Source organism: Misgurnus anguillicaudatus, chromosome 16 (assembly GCF_027580225.2).
Source record: "Misgurnus anguillicaudatus chromosome 16, ASM2758022v2, whole genome shotgun sequence".
Classification (NCBI taxonomy): Eukaryota; Metazoa; Chordata; class Actinopteri; order Cypriniformes; family Cobitidae; genus Misgurnus; species Misgurnus anguillicaudatus.
Window position 1 is genome coordinate 20,636,345 of NC_073352.2, and position 20,783 is coordinate 20,657,127.

A 20,783-nucleotide genomic window follows, 5' to 3' on the forward strand; every position below is an offset into this window, starting at 1 on the left:
CACCCATAGGGTTGTTCCTTAAATCCAGCCGGTCCACCGTAACTGCAACGAGAGAAGAGGGAAAGAGAGAGAAATATATCCAGCCACCACGTCTAGCAATGAGCACAGCTCCGTTCCTCAGCACACACTTCCAACCAACTGTCATCTAACTGTGCTTTTTGTACTTCTCCTTACGCTCCCATTATCCAATTACCCGGCGATCTCGTTAACTAGCCACAGCTGTGCTCAATCCGCTGATTACAGCCTTCGCAACGCTGCCGGATGTCCGGTGTTTCCATTTTTCCGGTCGGGGCGGAAACATCCGGGCGGAACCAACTTCCTCAATTTTTGGTTCCGCCCTGACAAGTCGTCACCCTGTGACACTTTGATGTATTAAGCTCTCTTTTGTGATAAGCATTAAAGTAAATAATTTTTTTGTTTGTTTAAACAACTTCCAAACATTGTTACAACATTATTTCATTTCCTCTAAATATAAACATATCTCTTCCTGTTTTTGTGCGGTATGGCTGTGACATTTTTGACAATTCTATTACTGTTATACTAACACTGTTTTCAAAATAGTTTGAAATTACTAAAGGTGCATATTCTTTTCATATTCAAACAGTGAACATATTCATTTGTTAGGCTAGTCTTGTTTACGAGCACGTAAACAAATGAAAAAATGCAAACAGTGAAGCAGCTGCTTACTTCCTCAATGACGCTGAAAGAGAAACAAAACGGAGAGCCTCATTCATTGGCCTGAGCTCATGAGATCAGGACAACAAACAATACCGACCAGACAGAAGAATTAAACTAACCTTATTTTTTACCTCTCATTTTAGACAGGGACTTGTATAGTAAACTTCAAACTATTGCTAGAAAACCAAACAGTATTACAACAAGGCAAAACAATTTTACAACAATTTATTTTTGAAGGGAATTTTTTTTCTTTTTTATGGTTATTACTTATTGTTTTTTAGCAGCATGACAATGTTTGTCATTTTTCGAGTGGTCTTTCTTCATCTCCTCCTCATTGTTTTTGCATACATCTCTTCAGCTTCAGAACAGACAGGCTCCAACAACACTAGCAGAATCCGTAAGTTACCACCTACAATCCATCTTGAGTGTAAGATGAACATGAGAACCGCAAGACTTTGTACCATTGTAGGTACAGGAGGGTTAGCACAACTTTTCTAAGAAGTACACCACTATAAAACATTACATAAAAACATAAATGAAGGGAACATTGTATTTAATTGTATATTGTATTTAAATATATTACTAATTATTTGACCCTAAAAATTTGATCCTGTCTGTGAAATCCAGACTGAAGTTTTTGTAACCCTAACCCTAACTTATCTAATTATTATTATTATATAATTCATTTCAATCATTGATTTCACATAAATTTCAATGTTTGACATGACCTTACCAAGTCAATTTGAAAGATATCAAGGTTATTTTATCATGGAAGGTTCTTTAAAGTATGTAGGAAGACTTTATTTAGAAAACTGTCAATCAGTGGTGGCTGGTGCTAATTTTATTTATTTTTTTGGCGGCTGGTACTAATTTTTTTTGGGAGGGGGTCTCAAACAAACTTAAAATCAAACTTTTACTAGTTATGCAGGATTGTAAATAGTCATTTATCAGGTGATGAATATCATTACTGCTTAGCTAATATGATATTCTGAAAATGTTCAAATGTTAAAGCATGAAAAGTCAACTGTTAAAGCATATAATACATGTAACAGCATGAACGATCCAATCACATGAGGTCAAAGACATAAAAAACAATATTGATTTGCTTACAACATAAGTGGGAGGGTTTGGGGCGCACAGTACTGCGCCCCAGGGCCGTTCCAAAACCAGCCAATTAGAGCTCAGCCTCAGATCACATGTTTTTACAATTTTACTCACCTACAAAGACACTCGTTTGGGGTGGGGTGCCCCCCAGACACACAAACATGACACACACACAACGAACTCCGTTTTTATTTATTTTTAATAAATGATAACATGACTAACAGTGAAATAGTACAACTAAATGTCTTTATTTTGTATTAATTTGCACTATATATTTAATTTTTTGGTAACATGTTAAAGTACAGTAGCTCTCTCTGGCCAACCCGGGTGGGGGGGGCATGCCCCAGCGCTCCCTACTGACCAGCCGCCACTGCTGTCAATCTCAAAAGTTGGGTTTTCACAGGCGTCAGATTAGTTTAGTAGTTTTTCTTCGATAACAACCGACTATCTATCTCAACCCTGTATCACAAAATTACGTGACTATATCACGCTGGTCCATGCGTGATATAGTCACATAATTTCGTGATATTGGATTGGATATTCTGCTTATTATACTGCTATTTACCTTATAAGTAAGGTAAGGAACATTAAATATTAATTTGAAAATTTTATTTGCTCATTTTTAACAAATGCAGACCTTCAGGGAGGAAAACCCGTTTACTTTCGGTTTGCAAGATAAAACAAGACGTTCAAATGTCATGAACATGCTTTTTGGTTTAATCATTTGTAAATATAATGTCATATGTTATTAAAAGACATATTTATATTTAACTTTAGTGTAATATTAAACTGCACTTGTCAAAATGATTTGCAGCATCCATGTTCCCGTGTGTTATTAGATTTGAGCGGTTGTTATCTAGGAATAACACACCTGCAAATGTCGCCACTGGCCAATCAGAATCAATCATTTCAACGAGTCGCGTTTTGTAAAGCTATTGGTAAAAGTAAACAATTATCATAAATCTTTGTTTATCTTTCAGAGGGACGGGTCTTTACATTTGTTAATGATACAATACCAAAAGGGCAAAAGGAGCAGATACAAAGTAATGTAATTGTACTGCTGGTTCCTCTCCTCTGCCTCCTGGCCTTCATCATTGGGTTTCCTGCCAACTTGCTTGCCCTCTGGGTGCTGCTCTTCCGAACCAAGAAGCTCCCTTCCAACATCCTGCTGATCAACCTCACCATCTGTGATCTCATGTTTCTGTTGGTGTTGCCTTTTCGTATTGTTTATCACTTTCGGGGCAATGACTGGACTTTTGGTGAATCATTCTGTCGTATCGTGATTGCACTATTCTATGGAAACATGTATGGTTCAGTGGTGTGCTTGGCACTTGTTGCTGTGGATCGCTATGTTGCTCTTGTTCACCCTTTTGGGGCCAAGACATTGCGTAGTAACAGGAATTCTGTGTGTATGAGCGTAGTGGTTTGGATAGTGATTGCAACAGCAGCTGTGCCCTTATTAGTCTCCAAACAATCTTATCAAATAAAGGACCTTTCTATAACAACCTGCCATGATGCTCTTCCACCAGATGAACAGGAAAAGTTCTTTCTGCCTTATTTTATCGCCCTCTTTTCCATCTTTTTCCTGCTTCCATTGCTTGTAGTGGTGTTTAGTTATGTTTCCATCCTACGTACCCTTATGGCTGAAGGGCAACGTTATGCCCATGCTGTGAGAGTGACTGTGCTGATGTTGATAGTGTTTGTGGTTTGTTTTTTGCCAAGCAACATTCTTCTACTGTTGCATTACTCAAAATCAGACTTTATTAATAATCATCTTTACGTTCCATACCTGATCAGTTTGTCTCTCAGTACCTTTAACAGCTGCATTGATCCCTTTATCTTTTACTATGTGTCTAAAGACTTCAGGAACAAGCTATGTGAAGCTCTGAGTTGTCATAGATCTGATTCAAAGTCCTCCTCAGAAACATTTAGGTCAAACATAACACTGATGTCAAAGCTGAGTAGAAGCAAAGAACTTCTTAATTGAGGATCAGTTTGATCAATGACATGAAATTTAGGCCATAAAAAAATCTAGGGCTCACTGAAGCATTAATACTATGTCTGTCTCACGGCAAGTCGTGTTGTAGTGATGAAGATTTTGATTAATTTATTTGTGTTTGCTTATTTTCGTGTCTCTGGAGACGAATGTCGTTTTCGTCCTTCCCAGCACGGGTTTCTATCGATGGCTGTTTGTGTCTGTGACACGACTTTTTTTTATCGTGTCATTTTGTATTTGGTTTTCTCATCGTTGTTTTCTATTGTTTGACCATTGTCGCTTGGGGTTTAGATTAGAATCACTTTCTCCGACTTCTTAACCCAAACCCCAACTCTAACCCCAACTCCATGTAAGAATAGTTTTAAAAGCGGACGAAAAACATATATAAAACCAATGCATAAAATTACATCCTAACGCAAACCCCAAATCTAACCCTAACCCCAAGCGACAATGATTTAGAAATGGGAAAGAACGATGAGAAGAAGATGTAGAATGACACGATGGGGAAGGTCGTGGCACAGACGCGGACAGCCATCGATGGGGGTTCGTGCTGGGGGGAACGAGGGGGACATTCGTCTGCAGAGACAAGAAAAACAGGGGAAATTTGTGTCAGCAAACATGAATAAATTAATCAAAATTTTGTTACTATAACACGACTTGCCGTGAGACTGTGTTGCAATATCTAAAGAAAAGGTAAATAATTTAGCATACTGATAATAGAGAATTACAGAGGAAACAACTGTGGTCACAGTAATTTTTCAAAAAGTCAGACAAGCTATTTTTGCATGGGTACGTGGGTAGAGTGCTACATGGCTTTTATTAGCTTTCAGACATGCAAACTGCTTTTTGTAAAAATATCATCAACAACTCTGCAAACTTTTTTATGTTCAAATTGTTTATATTACAAATTTGGTGATTTAGCGTGTCCTTTAAATTTTAGTATGTGTCTCGGAAGGATTTGTCTTATTTTAATAAACTATGTAATATCAAACTTGAAGTTAAAGAGTTCACCCAAAATTCTGCCATCATTTTTTCATCCTCATGTTGTTCTAAACCTGTATGAATTTCTTTTTTTCTGATGAACACAAAAGAAGATATTTTGAGAAATGATGGTAAACACACAGCTGATTGTAACTATTGACTTCCATAGTAGGAAAACAAATATTATGGAAGTATTGTGAAAAATGATAAAGAAGATATTTTGATAAATGACTGTAAGTACACAGTTGACGATTCCCATTGAATTCCATCGTATTCGTTTTTCCTACTATGTAAGTCAATGGTTACAATCATCTGTGTGCTTACCATCATTTATCAAAAAAATTCATACAGGTTTAAAACAACACAAGGATGAGAAATGTTTCATTTTAGGGTGAACTATTCCTTTAATGGTAAACTGACAACTGTATACATATGATGAAATCAAACAATGGAATGTAATTGTGGATTGTAAAAACTAACAGTGTATATGTGCCTATACAGTTTTGCTTTGCTTTATAATCGATTAATATCTGAGGAAACATTTCATTTTACAGACTTTTATTTTATTATTTAAGTTGCATGGAAATTGTGAATGTATTTTGTGTTTAAAAGTTTAAGTAACAAGTAACATGTCAAGTCATATCTGTAACCATGTCAGGTTCTCATGGCAAAACCCATGACTTCTCATTTCCGGTCTCACAGCATTGCACATTTTGTTTCACTTATCTTGTATGACCAGTTTAGTTATAGCTGTTTGCAAATGATGATGACTCACATGCGAGACTAAAGGTTGTGGGTCCCCACGTCCGGAAATAATAACAAATAGACCTCTGTGGTAGACAAAAGCACTCTCTTAGCCTGGAGATCTACGTTACTGCCCTGTATTACTTTATTGTTTATATTTTATTAACCCTTTTTTTATTTTGAAGTGTTTTTAAATGTTTAACATCAAGTTGTTTGTTGCTTTCATTATAAATTTCTAATCTGTACAAAACTCTTTATGGTTTTGTTAAGCACCTTGAATGTTTACTGTGTATGAAATGTGCTCTATAAATAAAACTTTGCTTTGACAAATAAAATAACTGAATTAAAAGTATATGGACTTATGCCACATTTAAATATATAAATGTCACTTCATTAATTAAAATATGAGTTAATTTATGAACTTTATGACCTAATCTTAGAAAACCCCATGCATTTTTTTTCTGATTTACTCTACTGTTTTAGACATAGAGTCAATACATGATTTGAAAATATAACCTTAATATCATTAACATTGGCTGAGTATGGCCATGTAAAAAACTGAAGTGAAAATAATGATAAACTCATCCTAATTCCATATTTAGATTATGAGACAGACACAGACAGGGTCACATTTTTGTATATTGGAAAGGATCTGGTTGACATTGTAGGATAGTGAAAGAATTGTCAGAGTAAAAAAAACTAAATATCACTGCTTACCTTGATTAACAGCACATGTCTTATGCTTTGCCTGAACATTTAGAGATCAGTACTGACCTCTAGTGAAGCTTTAAACTACCCACCCTGATATAACAGAATCAAGACTAAGTGCTTGGGTGATATTCAAAACATATTAGTAACTATTTTAATAAACTATTTTAATTAATTATACAAATATTTTGTCTACACACGTTATCAGGACCAGTTATGCCTAATCATAGACACATATGATGTGCTAATAGCGGGTTGGTTCAGTTCTGTCTATGGTAAATCTAAACAATTTTGTAGTAACATTATACAGTAAACTAGTGAGAGCATTTTTACACTCACATGTACACAAACATCCACAAATTACATTTTTACAAGCTACCTCTAAACCAAACTCACACACAAACCTTTTAACATGTTGTAACACACAGTTTGCCATAACAAAGTTTGACCATTTTATGACCCCATTTCCTTTAAATTTTGACATGTTTTTTTGTATCTACTGTATTACAAAACCATTAAAAACAAAAATGCGTACGTTTCTAGGAGCACATTCACCATAGTTAACTTGGTCTAAAATGACAAACAACAACAGTCCTTTGTTTTAAATCTTACTTCTGCCCTCGACTTATGACATGTTCTCTATTCGTTATGGAAAATGCAGGATAAACAGACAATGTGAAACAAGAAGTTGACCAATACTGGCAGTTTAAAAGATTTGCGGTTTATCTGCAATCATTGTGCAATAATTCAACTGCTTTTTCCCGTGTTTCTCATTTAGCACTGCAAGGTAATTTTTTATTTGGTTTCTCAGATTTACTGCCACAATGGTGATTTAGTTAATGTAGGAGAAAACAAATGCAGCCCTTATTTACTATTTTTATAAAGTTATTTTGGTATTGCCAACCCCTCCATTAACCAAATGAAGACTGTGATCAGTCAACTGACTAATGTTTCTTGAATGTGTGAGAGATTTCTGGGATTTTTGTGAGCTTCACGTATTAAAGTGACTGGTAGGGAATATTCATAGATGAGTATTAAGGGAAGTGATTAAAGGGTTAACAAAAATTCATCAGATAATTTTAGTCATGCACACGCTTGCTATTAGAAGAGGGGCGCCTCTCAAGTGAAATAACCACAGATCTTAAATCATTTCCTGAGATGCTAGAGCTCTTAAACCTTTCTCAAACAGAATGCTGCATCGTCTGGAGGTCGCATATGCAGGCTACATACGTCATCAAGCCTGGTTTATAAGCGTTATATTTGCAAGTCATAAGCATATACTGTTAAAAAAATCGATACTACATTTTTTACAGTGGTTTATTATTATTTAAAATTATACAAACAATGTTTATATACAAGCAAACATTATTTTTCAATTAACAGCTCGACTGTTATTTTAAAGGAACAGTATGTAAGAAATGTATATCAATTAATCATAAAATGGCCCTGATATGTCACTAGACATTTAGAAATAATTTTTATTTCAAATACTTATATCACTGACAACAGTGGTCTGGCCAGGATATTGTCATTTAAAAAGTGGAGTTGCAGCCCCCAACTGATGTTTATGTTGTCATTTTGTGTAATGGCCACCAGTTGTATGATTGCAGTACCAGTTTTGGCCAAAATTCTACATACTGTTCCTTTAATTATTGTGTCATTAATTGCAAAATACAGAAAATATTTTATACAGGAAACACTGTGATATTTTTACAGTTTTTTTTCTGTTTTCTTAAATTACATTTAAATTCATGTAAATTTACAATAAACATCTGTAATTAAATGTGTAGTTCGTTATATTAACGTGCTTCTATTTTATTGCTAAAAAAGTTATTTTTATATTTTGTATAATACAATGCATTCGCATGGTTTATGGTTAAAAACCTTCTTTTTCACATACTGTACATGTTTGTAGCTCCAGATTTACTGCTTTCCTCAAACACATTGATGTTAAGCTCATGGTATAAGTGCACAATAAGTGTCCCTTATATACCATATAAAATGTCAAGACATGGCATCAAGAATCCTATAAATAAAGGTTCTAGTAAGCTCACACAGACTAGATGTAAATGTGACCAGGATTCACAGATTTGTCCAAGCATTGTGGCCTATAGTGGTTGAAGAGTCAGACTTGTTTGCAGCCGCTGCTGCCAAAAAATGTAACTTTATAATAGTTAAGATTCTGAGTCTTTATGACGTATGCTACAAATGCAACCTCTGAAGGATGCAGCCTTCCTTTAAAAAATGGCAACAATCATCAACCCCACCCTGGCAGGCTGGTCATGTGTTTTTAAAATGCATTTGTGTTGAAACCAGAATTACCCCAGATCCCAGTGAACATATAATATAAAAACACTCAATTCAGTGACCAAAAACGTAAAGACACAGAAGACAGAGACATTTTTTGAAAGCACAGAACAATGAAACTCTACATTTTTTACGGTGTTCTGGTTTTAGCTGGTAAGAATTATTTTATTGCAAAAAAAAAATGCTGTAAAAAAATTTACTGTAAATCTAAACAAATTTTGTATATTGTTGTAAAGGTGTTAAACCTATTTGATACTGCATAGGTTATACATAAACAAATGTTGACAATGTTTGTTTGTAGTATTTTGTTTATATTACGTGCAATATTTTATTACATATTGAATATAATATACATTTAATATTTAATTAAACTTTAACTTAAATATTTTATAGCTTACTGGTTAAAATAAAAGTCTTTTATATAAAACAAGTTAAGTCAATCCGAAAATCGTTATACTGCTTAAAGTCTGTGTAAAATTATATATGTGTTCTGAATTTGTTACATCACAGAAAAATGTGTTATTACCACCCAACCAAATCTGAATGATAAAAAAACCAAGTAAGAAAACACCAAGTTATCAAAATCTGTGAAAAATTGGCAGAATTCTCTGCTTTCAAACGCTGGGGGCGTGTTCGCTGTGGGCATTGAAACCATGTCCACTTGTGGGAAAGCTGGTTCTGAGCCCTTTAGTAGGACAGCCGGTCAACTCCGTTGAGTCCAATAGAACATGTTTTTACAGCAATGACGTTTTTAGCCCCACCCAAATAATCATGAACACAGAGATGTGCAAGAATTCATTACACATAGTTCACAGTGTAACAAGTTTCAGAAATACATTTCTAACATTTATTTTGTGTTTAGAAACAATTCTCTGAAATTACTTTACACAGACCTTTGGTAAAAAAAGGAATAAAAAAGATTTAGTAAATATGAATTTAGTTGTGTGACATTTTAAAACAAATCCTTGTGTCTGTTTTTCAGTGCTTCAGTACAGCCGAAGTGTTGGTGCCACGAAAGGTATATGCAAATCAAGACACAGAAAGGCAAACAAATGAAACATAAATTGTGGGTTGTAATTTATTTAACCTATGCTGGGTTGCTTTAACCCATTGTTGGGTCAAATAGAGTATAAACATTTTCTGGGTTAATTTAAAGGAAAACACCACTGATTTTCAAAATTTTACTATGTTCTTCCCTCAACTTAGACAAATTAATACATACCTCTCTTACCTCAATGCGTGCATTTAATCATTGTACAACGCGTCGAAAATATGTTAGCATTTAGCCTAGCCCCATTCATTCATTAGGATCCAAACAGGGATGAATTTAGAAAACACTTCCATGTTTTCCCTATTTAAAGACATGAGTAATAACACGAGTAAGTATGGGGGCAAAAAATAAAATGTGGCGATTTTCATTATAACTATATTGTATGGCAGAAGAGCACTTAGTGCTGCAAGTGCTCTTCTGCCATACAATAGTTATAATTTTTATCTGCTTAGAAAATCACCACATTTTATTTTGTGCCACTATACTTACTCGTGTAACTACCCATGTAACAGTCTTTAAATAGGGAAAACATGGAAGTGTTTGGTGGCTTCTAAATTTATCACCTAATCAATGAACGGCTAGGTTAAATGCTAACACATTCACAATGGGCTGTACAAAGATTAAGTGCACGCATTGAAAAAAAGTGAGGTATATATTAATTCATCTAAGTTAAGGTAAGAACATATAGAAAATATAGGAAAAACGGTGGTGTTTTCTTTGAATCACAATGGCTGTTGTCCCTTTTTGACCCAGGGCTTTTTTAAGTGTACAGTATGTAGCCTATGTATGTGTATGTACGTACGTGTGTATACGCATTATATTTATGTACGTAAATATTTGTTACAGTGAAATTTGGCTCCATCTGTAGTGGCAACCCAAATAACCAAAGAAGAGGATGTGATGATTATGGCTGTGGAGGCTTCGGAGCCAGCAAGTTGAAATTGTGTGGACTTGTTTTCTTATTTTTTTCATTTGACTGCCTTTATATCTTATTTCATACTACATTTTTTGTTGTTAACCTCTTCTTACCTCCTCTAAAATACCCAAACAAAATGAAAACCTTTAATTATAAAAGAAGTTGTAAAGACAGACTCTGCTGACAATGTAGTAATATCTTATGTGTGTTTGTGCATCTTGCAGGAATGGTGTCAAAATAATACACAAAGGTCTTGACATTGTGTGTCAGGATGGATCTACAATTTATGCACCAATTGATGTGACGCTGAATGGCAAAGCTGTTCCGGACAAGACAAACAATGCTATTAATGATGGCATAACTCTGGAAGGACAAGGTCTGTATTTGTGAAATTTCCAACAGCATGAAGTAATGCATCAGCAATTCTTTCAGAAACATGATGGCTCATGTTCACTTTGTAAAAAGCTTTTAAAATCATAACCTCACAGTTACATCTCATCTGATATCTCATCTTACTGACAGGTCTTTGCTTCAAGCTCTTCTACGTTAAACCAGACCGTTACTCGGGGGCTACTCTGAAGAAGGGCCAAAAGATTGGAATCATGCTCCCAATGCAAAAGATTCATCCTGGAATCAAATCTCATGTTCATGTGCAGATGTGTGACAAATCAGATCCGTCCAAATACTTCTAATATCCTACTGGAGATGATGACCACCTGCAGTTACTCAAAGTTTCTCTGAGGCCTTAAATCAACCTAAAAGAAATACATCCACATTAAATATTACTTCTGCCAACAAGCCACTATATTTAATTGCAACTGTGTGGTTAAATACTTTGCCCAATGCTTTTTAATTTTATCATTAAAGTACTGGATTCATTGTACTACTTACAGCGTCTGGATTGTTTGACTTATTAAAGGATGGGGGAATTCATTCTCTACAAACAAAGAACTGCAAAAGTTACAGTGTACATACTGCACTGAGGTTAAAAAAAGTGTCAGCAGTTTTAGGGGATGTGAAAATAAGTTGTTCAGTTTCAGATACAGAACTGAGAGAGAGAGAGAGAGAGAGAGAGAGAGAGAGAGAGAGAGAGAGAGAGAGAGAGAGACAGAGAGACAGAAACCCCATTCACAAAGACCTTTGGTCCCAGAAAATACCCATAAAATTGCCAGACAAGCGTCTGTGTGAACACAAACTTGTCCCGTTAATCTTCTGGGATCGTTCCCGGAAAGAGGACCTAGTCAGATACACAGAACCCTCTGTGGGAAAAAGAAGCCAAAAGAATGCCGTAATGGGCGTGTCATAGTGAGGACGCGCACATCATCACAACAAAAGTTATGGTTTAGCTCTTTAAAACGAGAGATAACATGCATATAAACATTCACCATGAGAAATGTTGCAAACTATATTGATGCAGTTATCAGGAAATGATAAATGAGACGCATAAACAATGATGCACGTGCCGTAGTGTGGACGCGCGTGTCATGGCAACATGAAGTTGGTTCAACTCTTTAAAATAAGGGATTTACAACATTCATGATGAGAAATGTCAGCAAACTGGACTGAATCAGATATCTGGTAAGTTAGCTCATACTTACTGCGTTGAAACGGAGATCATTCAGCAGCATAAAAGAATATTGCGTCACATGCTCATTTGAGCTATAATAAAGGAAAATACCCCCGCGTCATCCCAACAAGATATATCGTTCAGCTCCTCAAAATGCGGGTTTTAAATGCATATAAACAATCACGATGAGAAATGTCTGAAAACTGTATTAAAGCAGAGATCAGGGAGCTCGTCAAATATCTACTCTGAAGCTGAAATCATTCACCAGCATTAGAACAGAGCGTCACGCGCTCCTTTATAATCTTATCATAAACAAAAATGCACGCGAGTGGTTCTTGGAGAGAGAAATAATATATAATATGCAAACTTCAATGAATAAAAAATCTAAGGATCCTAACAGCAAGAAAGCAAAAAAATTGTATGTCTTTTACCACCCGTAGCATATTATTACATCTACATTTTACATTTATGCTTTTGGTCTATTTTGGTATATGTGCATAAATAATAAAAAAATACTGATTTACATTAATGCTAATAAACACATCCACATATACAAACATGCACAAATTACATTTTTTCACCTATAACTACCTGTAACCAAACCCCCACAAAACGTTTTGACAATTTATGCACCCATTTTTATTTAGACACGTTTCATTGTATTTGTTGTATTACAAAAGCAACAAAAACAAAGTTAACGAGTTAATAGGAGCTAACAGCAAGCTAACCTCAGTTAACTTGGCCTAGAATGACACAACAACAACAACGGTTTGGTTTGATTTTAATCTTCCTTCTGCCCTCGAGCTGAACTTCTTTTATTACATGTCCCTTACGAAAATGAACCATGGTTTTATTGTGGTAAAAGTGTAGTAACCATGTTTTTTGGTGTATTGATTACTATCAGCAAAACCATGGTTTTACAAAACTAACCATGGTTTTACTACAGTATCCATGTTTTTTGTTTTTAACTCTAGTTAAACCATGGTTCATTTTCGTAAGGGCTACTTTTTCCTGTATATGGTGAAAGCAGAAGAAAACGACAATGTAAGAAACTGACAATGTGAATCAAGAATTTGACCATAATAGTACTGACGGTTAAATGGAATTAGTGGTTTATCTGCAATCAGTGTGCAATAATTTAACAGCAATCCCCCATCTGGCACTGCAAGGTAATTTTTTCACTTGGTTTCTCACATTCAGTGATTTCAAAACTGCCAAAATTGTGATTTCATTGCTGAAGGAGAAAACAAATGCAGCCCTTATTTGCTATTTGTAAAACGATATTTGGTATTGCCAACAACTCAATTAACCAAATGAAGACTGTGATCTGTCAACTGGATAATGTTTCTTGAATATGTGACAGATTTCTGCGATTTTTGTGAGCTTCTAGCACATATTAAAGTGCAATAATCACAAATGAAGGTAGCACTTTATTTTACAGTACGGGTACTTACCTTGGCTTGTACATACACTATATGGTAAATATGTTGTTCTTACAGAAAAAAAGTGTGTTACTTACGTTTGTGTATCTATTTACATTGGCCTGTAAGTACTACACATTAACCATGTTTATACAATTTGTAAGTACAGTAGTGTTTTTTCGTTAATTACAGTATACATACACTATAAGTACCTGTCATTAACCCACACTTGCCTGTAAGTACTAAATACTTAATTTTTACATTAATTTGTAATGACAATATGTTTCTTTTTAGTTACTTTATACTTACACTAAAATTTAATTACCATGTAGATACTCAAAAGTAAGTACAGCACATTTGTCTGTAAGTACAACATTTTTACCGTACATTTACAAGGTAAGTACACGTACTGTAAAATAAAGTGCTACCCAAATGGGTATAAAGGGAAGTGATTAAGGGGTTGGACTTTACAGATAATTTTATACATGCACACTTGCTATAAGAAGAGGGGCGCCTCTCAAGTAAAATAACCACAGATCTTATATCAGTTCCTGACTTGAGCTCTTAAAAGGTGACACCAGTCAACAGCTTGTATCAGCCCCACCCTGGCAGGCTGGTCATGTGTTTTAAAAATGCCTTTGTGTTGAAACCAGAATTTCACCAGATCCCGGTGAACATACAGTATAAAAACACTCAATTCAGTGACCAAAAACACACAGAAGAAAGACACAGAAGACAGAGACATTTTTTGAAATACATAACCATGAGACTCTACATTTTTTATGCTGTTCTGGTTTTAGCTGGTAAGAATTATTTGATTGCGAAATAAAAAGGGTTGCAAAATGTATTTGCAGTATGTATTTATTTATCTGTAGTATATTAATGTTTCAGAACCAGAAAATGAACATAATTATGCCAAATCTGGAAGACATTTGCTTGATATGAGACAAATAAGGCACCATTTGCAGCATATTCAAATTTTGCACATTGATGTAAAGGTGTATAGATTATACATACCGGTAAACAAATGTTAAGAATGTTTGTTTGTAGTATTTTGTTGATATTACATGCACTTTTTATTATATATTTGAATTTACTATACGTTTAACATTTCTTTGAACTTTAACTTAAAGATTTTATTGCTTACTGGTTAAAAGAAAAGTTGTGTTCTTTTATTTGCACATTCTCACTAAGTCAAACAGAAGATAGTTATAATAATGCTTAAAGATCTTGTAACTAAATGAATTTAGTTGTGTGACATTATAAACTAGGAATCCTTTTTTTAATTGACAATAATGTTTCTGTTTCAGTGCTTCAGTACAGCCGAAGTGCTGGTGCCACTGAAGGTACTGTATATGTAAATCGAGATGTATGATTGTATTTAGTGTTAATACATGTTATATTCATGTGAATGTATATTAGTTTCAGTGAAATTTGGCACCATCTGCAGTGGCAACCCAAGTAACCAAAGAAGAGGATGTGACAGTTATGGCTGTGGTGCCTTTGGGGCCAGTCGGAAGGGAAAGTGTGGACTTGTTTTTTGACTGCCCTTGTATCTCATTTTCATATTTTCATATTTTGTCTCTAACTTCTGCTGTCAATGCACATTAAATGCATCTTAATGTGCCTGTGTATCTTGCAGAGATGGTGTCAAACGAACGCACGCGGGTCTTGACATTGTGTGTAAAGATGGATCAACGATTTTTGCACCATTTGATGTGAAGCTGAGTGGCAAAGCTGTTCCGTACAGAATAAACAATGCTATCAATGATGGCATAACCCTGAAAGGAGAAGGTGTGTATTTGTGAAATGCAACAGCAATTCTTTGAGAAACTACAGAATAAGGAATATTGCTCATGCTCACTTTGTAAAAAGCTTTTAAAATCCTTATCGCAGTCCTTGTTTTCTTTGCCAGGTCTTTGCTTCAAGCTCTTCTACGTTAAACCAGACCGTTACTCTGGTGCTACTCTGAAGAAGGGACAGAAGATTGGAATTCTGCTCCCAATGCAAAAGGTTTACCCTAAAATCACATCCCATGTTCATGTGCAGATGTGTGACAAATCAGATCCCACCAAATACTTCTAATATCCTGGAGCTGATGACCACCTGCAGTTACTCAAAGTTTCTCTGAGGCCTTTAATCAAATTACATGAATAAATAAATAAATAAATAAACATTAAGCATTACTTTTGCTAACAATTCAGTATATCTAATTGCATGGCTACAACTGATTGGATAAATACTTTGCCCAATGGTTTTTAATTTCAGCAATAAAGTATTGGATCAAAAACTTTGTATTTTTGTAGTTTTTACCACCCATAGCATCAATTTATAATTTTAGCAGTCTTGTTCAGTGTTACACATGTAAATGAAATTACAATGTGAATACAGGTAATTTCAATTTTGATCTGAATTACGTTAATGCTAAACTAGTGTAGAATGCAACACAATACAAATCTCAGAGTACCTACAATTCAACCGCCTTTCAACTGCGATGATTTAATGTTTTGAAACCTACAGCTACTCAAGTTTCATAATCTACTGCTCAATCTGTATTGTGTAACACCAGAAAAGTAGGCTGTAGAAAAACTTCCTCATGTTTCAAATACAGTTTAATGGTTTACCATTAGCCAGATATGGATAAATGCTCATCATAAAAAATATCATGTTACCATTTTCAGCCAAAATAAGATTGCGGTTTAGTGGTGCTGGAGTTATCCACAAGAGGACAGCAAAGTACAATGAGGAACTTTGTGTCTGTGTGTGTTCACTGACTGTAAAGATAAAATTAAAATGCGGAAAATAGCAATTTTAGGTTGAAAGAATGAAATAATGTAAAGCACCATGTTGAAATCAAGGCACAGACGGAACTGAGAGATGTGGCAAAGACAAGGATAGTTTACCACAAACACTGAATATTTTCAAACCAGATTGACATCTACAGTAAAGATCACAAGCATCCAAACATCTGCTGTGTGAAAGGAGTTGTAGGCTATATGCTTGTGGTTCGTAATAATAATGTGCGTCTGGCAAAGCGGTCAGTTTTGTTATGCATTAATGTGTCACAGATTAATCTTTTAATCACAGTACCCAGTCTGCCATAGTTGTGTGCACCCGAACCAAGTCAAAGTGAGTCCCATAGTGTGTTTTGTTTACACCAAAATCAGATTATTGTTTACAAGACTGAAAAAGTCTGTACAAGATGCAATAGATGTTAGCTTTGGGTGTGCTGGCTAAAGCTAACATGATAGGACAAGATTAAAAACCCAACAGGGCCTGCTACTTTATTGAGTGCAAGAAAGGTTGTTAAAATCCTTGCCTCTGTCGAAAGGGAAGATGAATGGTAATTTTTTTTTAAACTATTTTTGAGAAGCTCACCAACAAGAAAAGAAAGAAAAAAATCGAATGGATTTTTAGTACTTCTGAACACAGCTTTGGTCTGGTGAGACCATAAACCTTATTGACAGTGGAGAACATCTAGTCGAACGGGCCAACTGTGCAATTTACTTCTGCACATTTACTTCTTCAAACATTGCAAGCAAGGTTGTTAAAATCCTTGGCTCTATCCAGAGGGGAGATTGATGGTAATTCTTTAAGGGTTTCTCCTCTTTTCTCTTCCTCTCTTCTTTTTTCAGTCTCATTCTCTCACTTTTGCTTTTTTGTTAGGCAGAAAATAATGTAGGCCTACTGTTGACCATGGTATGTATCCTCCTCAAACATTAAATATAATGTTTGACATTTGTATTTTGAAATTAGATCTATTTTTGAGGTGAAAAGTTAGCACACATTTTGGCACACTTCAGGTTCATTTCTTTTAATAGGACTTTTGTTCATAAAAAGGAAACACGAAAACCCAATAGTTTTACTTCACTGTATGGCTTTAGTGGGAAACCGATTATTGCAATAAACTTGACTATCTGTCCTGTATTAAATATAAGCCTGTTTGAAATGAGGTCCACTACTGGATTTTATACTGTAGGACAGTTTTGATCAATTCTAACAGCTATGAACGAAGAGCTAAACTTTTCATTTCTTTAAAATGGAACAACCGTTCAACCGCTTAAGCTTTGATGAAAATTACAGAGGACATTACAACAGAATTGGAAAATAAAAATGTTACTATTGGTGTCTTTATTGACATTAAAAGGCCTTTGACACCATTGACCATGATATTTGAATATCTAAGCTACATGTGTCACGGTTGGTATAAACCGGATAATGGAAAATAATAGAAGAACCCAAATGAAAAAAGATGTATGAAAATATAACTATGATTTATTTACAAAACAGAAAAACCCACGAGGGGGTAAAAACAGAAGAGAACAAAAACACTGTGCTGGAACACAAAATAAACAGAACACGAGAAAACTCGGATTGTAACTGGTGAACATAAACACAGTATCTACAACAACGCACGCACACCACACAGAGAACACAAGGGCATTATATAGACAGCACATCAATGGGGAACAGGTGAACATAATTAATCACTTAAGACATGATTACACAAGGGAGTAGGGTAAAAGTGACAAGACACTGGGAATACGTGTTACACATACATGATGTGAAAACACATGTATTCCCACATAAAACAATGCTGCCCTGGTCCTGCCCTCTGGATAATAACCAAGGTCAGGCAAGACCATGACAGCCACAAAACACTGGGAACACGTGTCACACAGATATGATGTGAACACACGTGTTCCCACGTACACACACTGCTGCCCTGACCTTGCCCACAGAACATAGACCTGAACCTATACTAAGGTCTGGCAAGATCACGACAGCAACAAGACACCGGGAACATGTGAAAGCCACACACAGAATGTGATCCCACATGTCCCCACACCGAACATGATACTGCCACGGTCCTGTCAGATGCACTCAGACCTACATCTAGCACGGATGTCCGACAGGACCGTGACAGTACCCCCCACTTAAAAGACGGATACAAGACGTCACAAACAAAAACCAACAAAAACATTAAACACGAGGAACGATAGACTTCACAACAGAAGACAACCACGACAACAATACCACAAACAACAAGGGTAAACAAACATAGGTAACAAACGGATTGGGGTGATGTAACAAAAACAATACATGATGAAGGGGAGGTGGGGAAAAAACAGGGGGAACAAAATGTCCATGGGGAACATGATTATTAAAGTCCCGTGGCTGAAAAGCCGACTGATGACGTGTCCCCGGCTGCGCCGGCGGATGACGTGTCCCCGGCTGCGCCGGCGGGTGACGTGTCTCCGGCTGCGCCGGCGGGTGACGTGTCTCCGGCTGCGCCGGCGGGTGACGTGTCTCCGGCTGCGCCGGCTGGTGACGTGTCTCCGGCTGCGCCGGCTGGTGACGTGTCTCCGGCTGCGCCGGCTGGTGACGTGTCTCCGGCTGCGCCGGCTGGTGACGTGTCTCCGGCTGCGCCGGCTGGTGACGTGTCTCCGGCTGCGCCGGCTGGTGACGTGTCTCCGGATGCGCCGGCTGGTGACGTGTCTCCGGATGCGCCGGCTGGTGACGTGCAGAGGACATTACAACAGAATTGGAAAATAAAAATGTTACTATTGGTGTCTTTATTGACATTAAAAGGCCTTTGACACCATTGACCATGATATTTGAATATCATCCGCCGGCTGGTGACGTGTCTCCGGATGCGCCGGCTGGTGACGTGTCCCCGGCTGCGCCGGCGGGTGACGAGTCCCCGGCTGCGCCGGCGGGTGACGTGTCCCCGGCTGCGCCGGCGGGTGACGTGTCCCCGGCTGCGCCGGCGGGTGACGTGTCCCCGGCTGCGCCGGCGGGTGACGTGTCCCCGGCTGCGCCGGCGGGTGACGTGTCCCCGGCTGCGCCGGCGGGTGACGTGTCCCCGGCTGCGCCGGCGGGTGACGTGTCCCCGGCTGCGCCGGCGGGTGACGTGTCCCCGGCTGCGCCGGCGGGTGACGTGTCCCCGGCTGCGCCGGCGGGTGACGTGTCCCCGGCTGCGCCGGCGGGTGACGTGTCCCCGGCTGCGCCGGCGGGTGACGTGTCTCCGGCTGCGCCGGCGGGTGACGTGTCTCCGGCTGCGCCGGCGGGTGACGTGTCTCCGGCTGCGCCGGCGGGTGACGTGTCTCCGGCTGCGCCGGCGGGTGACGTGTCTCCGGCTGCGCCGGCGGGTGACGTGTCTCCGGCTGCACCGGCGGGTGACGTGTCTCCGGCTGCACCGGCGGGTGACGTGTCTCCGGGTGTGTCGGCGGGTGACGAGTCTCCGGTTGCGCCGGTTCCGAGGCCCTCTTCGACCTTCTCCTCCTCCCTTTCGACACAGGGAGTGCCGGTCCGAGACTGGCCCCGGGAGTAGTATCCAGCACCGGGGAGATTGGAGTCGATCTCCCCATCCTGACAGCCCCGGTCATCATGTCCATCATCTTGGGCTGAGTCTGGCGGGATCCAACCGATTCGATCGGTTGCCGCCTGGCATTACCTTCGGGCCCGCATACGAGCGGGTCATAAAACTCGTAACCCGACTCGTATGCGGGGCGGGATCTCCTTCCCCGTATCGCCAGGCGGCTGCCAGCAAACATCCCTGCTGGGTTCAGTTCGGTGCGTGCGTTATGTCACGGTTGGTATAAACCGGATAATGGAAAATAATAGAAGAACCCAAATGAAAAAAGATGTATGAAAATATAACTATGATTTATTTACAAAAAACTGAAACACCCACGAGGGGGTAAAAACAGAAGAGAACAAAAACACTGTGCTGGAACACAAAATAAACAGAACACGAGAAAACTCGGATTGTAACTGGTGAACATAAACACAGTATCTACAACAAACAACGCACGCACACCACACAGAGAACACAAGGGCATTAAATAGACAGCACATCAATGGGGAACAGGTGAACATAATTAATCACTTAAGACATGATTACATAAGGGAGTAGGGTAAAAGTGACAAGACACTGGGAATACGTGTTACACATACATGATGTGAAAACACACGTATTCCCACATAAAACAATGCTGCCCTGGTCCTGCCCGCTGGATAATAACCAAGGTCGGGCAAGACCATGACAGCCACAAAACACTAGGAACACGTGTCACACAGATATGATGTGAACACACGTGTTCCCACGTACACACACTGCTGCCCTGACCTTGCCCACAGAACATAGACCTGAACCTATACTAAGGTCTGGCAAGATCACGACAGCAACAAGACACCGGGAACATGTGAAAGCCACACACAGAATGTGATCCCACATGTCCCCACACCGAACATGATACTGCCACGGTCCTGTCAGATGCACTCAGACCTACATCTAGCACGGATGT

The 20,783-nt window shown here is 38.0% G+C and overlaps 3 protein-coding genes across 4 annotated transcripts; all 3 read left to right on the forward strand.

Annotated features, from left to right (window-relative positions):
- Positions 1-678: 678 nt before the first annotated feature.
- LOC129422668 (proteinase-activated receptor 4) lies at positions 679-4,262 on the forward strand. The gene is made up of 2 exons (XM_073854335.1): positions 679-1,075; positions 2,763-4,262. The coding sequence occupies exons 1-2, from the start codon at positions 964-966 to the stop codon at positions 3,767-3,769; spliced, it is 1,119 nt and encodes a 372-aa protein (XP_073710436.1). The 5' UTR covers positions 679-963; the 3' UTR covers positions 3,770-4,262.
- Positions 4,263-8,523: 4,261 nt separating this feature from the next.
- LOC129422669 (leukocyte cell-derived chemotaxin-2) lies at positions 8,524-11,377 on the forward strand. The gene is made up of 5 exons (XM_055178712.2): positions 8,524-8,671; positions 9,501-9,536; positions 10,416-10,512; positions 10,710-10,861; positions 11,008-11,377. Exons 1-5 carry the CDS (start codon positions 8,632-8,634, stop codon positions 11,175-11,177), a joined length of 495 nt encoding a protein of 164 aa, XP_055034687.1. The 5' UTR covers positions 8,524-8,631; the 3' UTR covers positions 11,178-11,377.
- A 2,747-nt stretch (positions 11,378-14,124) lies between these two features.
- LOC129422397 (leukocyte cell-derived chemotaxin-2) lies at positions 14,125-15,763 on the forward strand. Of its 2 annotated transcripts, none has more exons than XM_073854336.1 (5): positions 14,125-14,276; positions 14,784-14,819; positions 14,896-14,998; positions 15,116-15,267; positions 15,389-15,763. In XM_073854336.1, exons 1-5 carry the CDS (start codon positions 14,237-14,239, stop codon positions 15,556-15,558), a joined length of 501 nt encoding a protein of 166 aa, XP_073710437.1. In that variant the 5' UTR covers positions 14,125-14,236; the 3' UTR covers positions 15,559-15,763. The 2 variants fall into 2 exon arrangements, with proteins under 2 accessions (XP_073710437.1, XP_055034278.1); XM_055178303.2 differs by having other exon boundaries at positions 14,127-14,276; positions 14,902-14,998.
- The last annotated feature ends 5,020 nt before the right edge of the window (positions 15,764-20,783 follow it).

What these genes read in the sequence shown, in the direction of transcription:
- LOC129422669 (XM_055178712.2), top strand. Translation starts at nt 8,632, where the DNA reads ATGAAACTCTACATTTTTTACGGTGTTCTGGTTTTAGCTG. An exon ending in GGAGCCAGCAAGTTGAAATT is followed by an intron (nt 10,513 to 10,709) that starts GTGTGGACTTGT and finishes TGCATCTTGCAG; the next exon opens with GAATGGTGTCAAAATAATAC. An exon ending in CATAACTCTGGAAGGACAAG is followed by an intron (nt 10,862 to 11,007) that starts GTCTGTATTTGT and finishes TCTTACTGACAG; the next exon opens with GTCTTTGCTTCAAGCTCTTC.
- LOC129422668 (XM_073854335.1), top strand. Translation starts at nt 964, where the DNA reads ATGACAATGTTTGTCATTTTTCGAGTGGTCTTTCTTCATCTCCTCCTC. An exon ending in CAACAACACTAGCAGAATCC is followed by an intron (nt 1,076 to 2,762) that starts GTAAGTTACCAC and finishes TTTATCTTTCAG; the next exon opens with AGGGACGGGTCTTTACATTT.
- LOC129422397 (XM_073854336.1), top strand. Translation starts at nt 14,237, where the DNA reads ATGAGACTCTACATTTTTTATGCTGTTCTGGTTTTAGCTG. An exon ending in GGGGCCAGTCGGAAGGGAAA is followed by an intron (nt 14,999 to 15,115) that starts GTGTGGACTTGT and finishes TGTATCTTGCAG; the next exon opens with AGATGGTGTCAAACGAACGC. An exon ending in CATAACCCTGAAAGGAGAAG is followed by an intron (nt 15,268 to 15,388) that starts GTGTGTATTTGT and finishes TTTCTTTGCCAG; the next exon opens with GTCTTTGCTTCAAGCTCTTC.